The sequence below is a fragment of the Macrobrachium rosenbergii genome, chromosome 26 (assembly GCF_040412425.1).
Source record: "Macrobrachium rosenbergii isolate ZJJX-2024 chromosome 26, ASM4041242v1, whole genome shotgun sequence".
NCBI classification, from domain to species: domain Eukaryota; kingdom Metazoa; phylum Arthropoda; class Malacostraca; order Decapoda; family Palaemonidae; genus Macrobrachium; species Macrobrachium rosenbergii.
Window position 1 is genome coordinate 43,276,928 of NC_089766.1, and position 8,534 is coordinate 43,285,461.

At 36.5% G+C, this 8,534-nt stretch overlaps 1 protein-coding gene across 1 annotated transcript in view; it reads left to right on the forward strand.

Moving 5' to 3' along the window:
- The window catches only part of LOC136853141 (perlucin-like protein), a 6,713-nt gene extending 1,792 nt beyond the window's left edge, over positions 1–4,921 (forward strand). Inside the window, exons 3-6 of the mRNA XM_067128447.1 lie at positions 1,814–1,972; positions 2,444–2,549; positions 3,019–3,141; positions 3,762–4,921. Coding sequence (XP_066984548.1) covers positions 1,814–1,972; positions 2,444–2,549; positions 3,019–3,141; positions 3,762–3,840 — 467 coding nt within the window. The 3' untranslated portion in view covers positions 3,841–4,921. The remainder of the gene's footprint in view (positions 1–1,813; positions 1,973–2,443; positions 2,550–3,018; positions 3,142–3,761) is intronic.
- The last annotated feature ends 3,613 nt before the right edge of the window (positions 4,922–8,534 follow it).

Sequence of the window (8,534 nt, forward strand, 5' to 3'; positions counted from 1 at the left end):
ATCAAGTGTTTGACCAGGGTGTGTAAGATGGAGAAAGATTCCAGAAGAATAGAGTCAGAAAGAAAAATGGTTCCTTAGTATGAGAAAAGTCAAAGGCAAAGTCAAATTCTTTATTCCATTTAAAATGGCTATTACATAATTTTACTCTTTCTTGAGTAACACAGGTCTATACATAGTTTTATAAAGAGTTTCAGCATTCATTATAAGATGGAGTCAGGTGACATATTATCCACTGATATCAATAAAAACGGAAATGCAATAAAATTTTCCACTATGCAACAGAAATGCAGTAAGATAAATATACAATAATATCATATAATCTAGGCATAAAATGAATACGATCCTTAAAAACAATAAGTGAAAACTTTCAAATCAGTAAAATAATAAATTAGCTAATTCTCACAAAAGATAAAGTAAACAGAGTTTACAACCAAAGATAAAATTTCCAACTTTTATTGGTATAGAAGAGAATACTTCTAAAGCTCCTAAAACTTATGACAAGATGAGAGTTAAAAATGAAGAGTTTCCATTTTTGATGTAAGTCAATCAAATGAGATTTAAAAGGTTTAGTATCCACAGCGGCAGATGGAGTCAGTATCAGACTTCAGATGGAGTCAGTCAGTACGATCCACCGTTCAGATGGAGAAAAGAGCCATTTAAGAGTTTAGTCTGATTTTGTAAATCAGAGGCATATATCGTAAAAGTACTTCTGCTCCATTCGCAGCCAATTCAGATTGGAGTAACATGGTATCCACCTCCAACGGCGATGCAAAATTTTCAGTATGACCCTTTCCAAGGGAAGTCAATCCAGACCCGCAAGATGTAGTTCAGGTATACCCACTTACCAAGATCAAAGTCACTCACTCTGTTAAGATATAACAGGATGGAGTCAGTATGTGCATTAAAAATGGAATCCATGAAAATCCAGGTTTTTAAGATGGACGGTCAATCATTTGAAAAAGCTGAACGTAGAGTCTTGATCCAAAGAAAAGACCTGGTCTTGCCTTCGTTAATAATGGCGTTACTATTAAAACAAGAATGGAAGCTCTCTTTATGAATCATGAGAAAGCCTGTCCAAAATTGATCTGTCAAGAAGGATGTGAAGAGGGTAGAAATTGAAAAGATGAAGAATCGAGTCACCCAGAGAGTTGATGGAGTCGAACAGATTGGAAGAGATTCTACATTATGTTGGTGACAGCTAATTAATTTAAGTGTTTGACCAGGGCGTGTAAGGTATGTCTGGATTTTGGAAAGATTCCAGAAGAATAAAGTTTCAGAGTCTAAAAAATGGTTCGTTTAGTATAAGTCAAGGAAAATCAGTTGTGATTCTGTATTTTTGAGATGACAGTGTTTAAAAAGAATTATGTGGACACATTTTCACTTTAAAGATTACCTGATAGATAATAATAGAAGAACAATGCAAGTTTAGGCAAAAGGGAGTGTTTGTTAATCTTAGATAATTTTGTGATGAGACAGTTGGTGTTATTTACCAAAGCAGTAAAGGAAAAAAAGCAGATTTGAGGGACATGAGAAATCTTATAATGAAATTACTAGAGATGGAATTTGGAGGGCAGTGAGGAAGTACAGAGTAGAATATCAATGTATGAAAGTGATAACAGTTTTTTTAGGATGAAAACAAACCTTATGCTAGAATATATGGGCAACTTTAGAACCACCTACACTGAGCCATGCAAAAGACCATGTGGGTGGCACATGCATTGCCCAATGAGGAACTAAACCTCAGATAAACCATCTTGAACACTTACACAAGAACATTCAACACTGTTATGAAATATCTTTATTTGACTTACAGATCATCTTGTCTGTGAGAGGGGTTGGTTTAAGCTGAGATCCTCCTGTTACTTCATCAGTGAAGACACCAGCACTTGGGAAGAGAGCCGTCAAAAGTGCATAGCCTTGAATTCTGACTTGGTCAAAATCACTCATGACAACGAGTACAACTTCCTCCGTGGTGAGTAAAAGTAATCGTGAGTTTAAATGTAAGGAAGCCACTACAATAGTACCATCAAGTTTGCTTTATCAAATAGAGAAATCACTGTTCTAAGCTCAAATAGACCTAGTCAAAGATTTTTATCATTAAAGCATTTGATATTACTGAACACAATACACTTCAATAGGAAGTTGCTGGTATGTACCAGTAAGCCCTTACAGGACTAAGCTAACATAAGGGGCGTTATTTCTTTTACTGGTACCAGCTGGTATCCCAGAACAACTGCACTGTCTTGGCAATCTATCTCTCAAAATGAGGTACAGAAGAGCAAAGCTAGATTACATATCATAAACTTCGAACAAGTTCAACTGTCATCTGTTTCCATAGAATTTCTAGACAGCTGATATAACTTTTATTTTCAAAAATGGCCTATGAGACAAAGATGGAGAATTATACTTTCCCATTCAATCTAATCAGTTATTCTCTTTGCAGATCTTGCAAAAGGTCACCACACCTACATAGGACTGAGTGACCTACAAGAAGAAGGGACCTATAGATGGGTTGCAGATGGCACCGTTCACCAAATCGTTGAATCATGGTAAGATCTGAAGTTGTAGCAATAGTTATTCACGATCAATGAGTCAGATACCTAGATCATAAAATAGCATTATGCTTCTCCAATAAAACTAGGGAATAGAATGAATTTAACCCAAAGGCCAAGCGCTGGGACCTCTGAGGTCATTCAGCGATGAAACCGAAATTGACAGTAAAAATGTTTGAAAGGTATAACAGGAGGAAAACCTCGCAGTTGCACTGTGAAACAATTGTTAGGAGAGGGTAGAAGGTAAGAAGAAAGAAAGAGATTATGAATGAAGGTACAGTAAAAGGAATGATAGGGTTATAGCAGCTAGGGGCTTTAGGTAGGGACGCTGTAAAGAACCCTAAGTAATGCCTACATTGCTCTACGCGAGGTGCACTGACGGCACTACCCCCTTATGGGGTAAATGAGTGAGTGACTACGACCTCTCTTCGCTGTTTCTCAGTAAAGATTATCTTACTCCCACCAGGTGGCGTGAAGGTGAGCCCAACAACTGTAATGGCTGTGGACCCAACTCTTCAGGAGAAGACTGTGTCCATTACCACTCTCCTAATGATGGTCTCAATGATATTGCCTGTGACACAAAGTTCAGGTAAGTAATACTGCAAAACCATTTCAACAGAAAAGAATTGTTATTAGACATGGGTAGTCCACTTCAATTAACTCCAAAAAACAAAGTCTATAACAGCCTGTGGTGTGAATCTACTCTGTAGCTACTTTCTCAGGAATACTTTACATTGATCTAGATACAGACACCACCCCACTTACAAACGAGTTACATTCAGGATGGCCGTTTGTATGTTGAATTGTTTGTAAGGTGGCTACTGTACTCTTCACGCCTATTTAAGTACAGTATGATATAAATTCAATACAGTACTGTGCATCTTTTCATCCTAAAACACAATTTGTTGTACATACAATACTGTATTTTATAGAAATGGTGTGCAGTACAAAATATGAACTTACGGGTGGCAAAGGGGAGTGCTCTGAACACAATTTTAATTTGTGATCCTGTTTGTTGATCTCTGAATGTTTGTAAGTTGAATGTTCATATGTAGGGTGGTGTTTGTACACATTTTCCTTGTTCTATATGAAGTTGAATCATTGCTGTTATCACCTTAGGCAACGGGTTAGAAGTCCACCAGGGTTTCCAGTTCAAAATGATTTCCTTAGCAGAAAAAATATGAAAACATTACCTTATTCTACCAACAGGTACATCTGCGAGAAACCTGCCCAGCTGGGTTGGAACTTTGCCTCAGTGCTAGATGAAGAAACGCCCACAGAAAAGTGAAATGGAAAATGGATTAGGCCTAAGAATAGATTTCCTTCCAAGTGTTTACATAAAGTGAAATTGCCTGTGGTTATGTGCTTGCATTTCTTAAGTTGTACTCTGTTGGACAACTCCACAGTTCATGTTGACATTTCTTTAATTAACAGTAATATAACTGCAAAATTTAAGTTTACATACAAACTGCTATACTGTACTTGTTTTAGAAAGGGGTCTTTTTGGCTACAAGTCACCCTCCACAGTAATTTTTATGTGGAACTTAAGTATAAATCTATCTGGGTGCCCATTTGTTAGGAGAACTAAAGTGCTTTGTGAACTACGTTTCTTTCAGAGTAGTTTCTCTGTTACAACTTACTTTCTCTCCGGGTGAGCAAAATCTCAGTCATCTAGGAAAGTAGGTTTGTAATTTCAATAAACATGGTTCATCTGATTTGAAAGGGGGTGGAATCTCTCATGAGTTTTTTTTTCAACACTGACATTTTGTCTCAAATAATCACTTATGAAAAGATACTTTAGAAACAGTTTTGACTTTAAGGGGATGCATTTTTTCCTTCAATTAGAAGAGCAAACTTCAGCCTGTATCTTTGACAGGCAGTCAGCAACCAATTCTGGGTTCATTTCTTGGTTGGAAAATTTTTAGTTAGCTTTGTAGGACGAGTGTATGCTGTAATGCATAAGTTAGCCAAGCAAATTTTGCGAAAAGAACATTCTTGCTGTGAAAAGACAGAAAACTACTTTCTGGATTCCCTACAAGAACAAACAAGCAATATTCCATTGTGAGAAAAACTTTCTCAGAGAAATTGTCTAAAAAAATCAGCTATGGATTGTTAAGAAAATATACTGCATACTCAACTGCAGTACCTCTTTATCTCATTGCTTTCCAATATACTTCTGCTTTTTCATAAACATCATTTCGAGCCTAAGGCCAGACATGCAAATTATATTCAGTATTCTTTTTTAATATTCTAAGTCCCATCCTGCATTTATATAAAATCTCACCCATCAAAATTAATACTGTATCTTAAAAGACAAGAACTACATTTGTAGCCTTACTGCTCAAGAGATAAATAAAGTATTACTGTTATACTTCTCTTTTTTTCTAAAAGGAAATCTGCCGTTTAATAGCTTTGTATCACATTATTTTTACACTGACTGACAGTTTCTGTATGGTTGCATGACAGGACATACATTAATGATTACTGTTGGGGAATAAAGGAAGGTATAAAATTGGTGTGGCCAGTTCCATGTGTAATAGTACTGTTGCTCCCTCTGAGCTGACATCTAATTTATGATTTAAGTTCAGTGTGCTGTTATTACTTTATTAATTTCACATAATTTTTGACGAATTCCGGATATTTTAAATGAAACTTAATCACAGAATAGAATATAGCATTTAGGCCAAAGGCCAAGCGCTGGGGCCTATGAGGTCATTTAGCGCTGAAAGGAAAATCAAGAGTAAAAGGTTACAAAGGTGTAACAGGAGGAATCTATTGTTAGGAGAGGGTGGAACGTAAGATGGAAGAGAATATGAATGGAGGTACAGTTAAATGAATGAAGGGGGTTGCAGCTAGGGGCCGAAGAGACACTGTAAATAACCGTAAATAATGCCTACAGTGCACCGCATGAGGTGCATTGATGGCACTACCCCCTTACGGATTAAGTGTGCCACTGAAGCACCACACTGTAAAGGGTGCAGGAAGCTATTCGAAACTCCAGCATTTTAACCTGGTTACTCTATCGGTATCCTCACTTCTCTGTCCACGTGGGTCCAGCTCCAACATATTTCAACGTTTAAACTAGCTTCACATAATTTGTGGAATGTAAATTTATTTGTTGTGCAAAAGAATGTCAGGCATTTACCTTCAATAATCATCGGTGTTGAATTTATTGCAATCAGTTTCTGTCTGAGAAAGATTCAATTTGTTTCAAGAGAAGTGGCAGCAAATCCTACTCTTGTTAAGAGTTTTGGAACCATCAATATAAAATGCATAATGGGGACATTTGCATCTTCAATCTTCTAATGTGTATTGCTTATAATGTTCACGAGTACTGGCATATTTTCCAGACAAATACAGGTACCCTTGGAGGAGGCAGTCGAGTTCTAGAAGAAAACTGGTCTTCAGATATTTCGAATCTTTGAGATTATTAGCTCAAATTGGGAAGGGTGGAAGATGGTTTGTCACGACAATGACTGATCAAACAGCTTGTTAGAGGAGAAACACTTATTTACACTTTCTATTGCACTTCAAGAGCAGATTCTTAATATTGCAATTTTAAATCACATGACGATCCATTTATCTTGACTTAGCAGTCCAGCATAGATTAGTAATGATGTTCTTTTAGTTCCCCAGGTCATAGATAGCTTTCCAATTCAATCATATCTGCCCTACATGTCATATACACAACATTAAGTTTTCAAGTTTTCATTTATAAAAATGTTTGACCCAAGAACTTGTTAAACTAATGGGCAATACCAATTCTCTCTTTAAATTTGATTTCAGGGTTCTGTTCTAACTGACATCTCTCCAGATAATGTTAAACATTTAGTGGTTTTAAAATACGCTACTTTCTTACACCATTAAGTATCTGTTTTGGGAAGTTATTAACTATGTCAAAAGTTATGTTTTAATTTTAAAAGTTATTAACTGTCCATGTAAATATTGAGCTAGCAATACATTACTAAGCAAAACTTCATTTTCTAGTTTTAATGTTTTGGCATAGCCATTAGACTATACACAGGTTACTTAGTAACTATAATCAGTTGGGAAGTATTTAATGAATATTGGTAAATGATCAGTTACTATGTTTGGGAGTAGATTATCTGTGATCATTTTATTTTTGACAGTACCATCTATATTGTTGCCCTTTGTGCTCAGTCAAGGCATCTGCAGATAAGGTCTTGATGGATAGATATACAGAATTTACGGATTTAGCCCAACCACTAGGACCCTTCAGTGAACTAACGTTTCAGCGCAGAATGGCCTCATATTTCCCAGTGCTTGGCCTTTGGACTACATCAATATTCTATTCTATACTTATTTTGGAACCTCATGACCCTGAAACACAAAACCTACATATATTTTTTTAAGACAAGAGGAAACTCTGTCAGTCTGTCCAAACTACATACACCGCAATACTTACAAACATTCAAACATTGGTAAAGACACAAACAAAGGGATTGCAAATTAAAACTGTGTCCAGAGCTCTCCCTTAGCTACCCTTAAGTTCAGAATTTGTTTTGTGTGCCTATTCTGTACATACAGTATTGTATTCACTTTATATCATACTGTACTTAAATAGGCATGAAGAGTACAGTAACCAACTTACAAACAATTCAACATACAAACGGCCATCCAGAACGTAACTCGTTTGTTTGTAAGTAAAGTGGTGCCTGTATTGTTCTGCAAAGGCCAGCAATCAAAAACAAGTTACAAAAAAGTCAATGAACAAAAACTACATACATTTTGCCATTCACACAGTTCAAGGAGTGCAGACCCATCTCTGATGTTGAGACTATACAAAGCCTTGGTCTTTTCAAAATTAACTTATGGGTGTGAAGTGTACACTTCAGCAAAGACCAATAGCCTAAAATTGCTCAATTTAATTCATCATGGAGGAGTACGATTGTCAACAGGAGCATTTAAATCATCTCCCACTGAGAGCAAGCTGGTAGATACTGGTGAGATGACTCTGGATCTACATTACCAACGTCTGCTGGTTCGGAGCTGGTACAGATTTCAGAGGCTCACTAAGTCTTTGACCAGCATTTGTATCAGAAATGAAAGGCATTGGCAGTTTTATGAAAACCATCCAAGCAACCTCAGCCATTTGCTTTTAGAAGAAAATGTATAATCAGGCAGTTAAATATGACAAGGATGGAGAATTTACCAACAAGTCATTCAGTTAGCCACCCCGCTCACCCTGGAAACTTTCAGAGGTAAAATTTTGTAGATATGTTCATTTTACCAAGGCAGAAATGTCCAATGAGGCAATGCAGTCAATATTTTTGGATCATTCCTCGCAACATGATAACTCCATTGCAGTTTTCGCAGATGGCTCAAAGTCAGATGCTGGCGTCGGCTTTGGAGTGGCCTTTCTTGATATAGAAAGAATCGGAAGATTATGATCTGTTGCATCTATTTTTACAGCAGAAGTGCATGCACTTTTAAAGGTCTTAAAGGAGATTTTAAATCAGAATGGAAATAATTTTACTATATATTGTGACTGGAAAAGTGTTCTCCAGTCGTTGGAATCTTTTAACTTTAATTTTTAAACCAAAAGAACATTAATTTTCACCAGCCATTCCCAGAACCCAGAAGATGGCTGTTTTTAGTCCCTTTGGGAAAATAACAGGTAAAAAATGCACAATTTCAAAGTGTCTTGGTCACATGATCACATTGTTACCAAGGAGACAAGAAACGATTTGTGCAGGTTAAGGATTGGGCATACAAGAATGGTTCTTGATGTCCCAGCCATTCTGAAGAATTGTGCCCTTCGAGACAAATGTCCCCCTGAGACATAGAGAGGAGATGTCGACTTCTCATTAGGGTTGGGATGCATATCCTGTAGTGGATCAGAAAATTAAACAGTTTTGGATAGTGTATTTGAATAGATATGGATAAATATTTTTTATATGAAACTTTTAAAAATGTTTACTTTTAGTATTATTTTATTAGTGTCTCCTTGGTCCAGTTTTA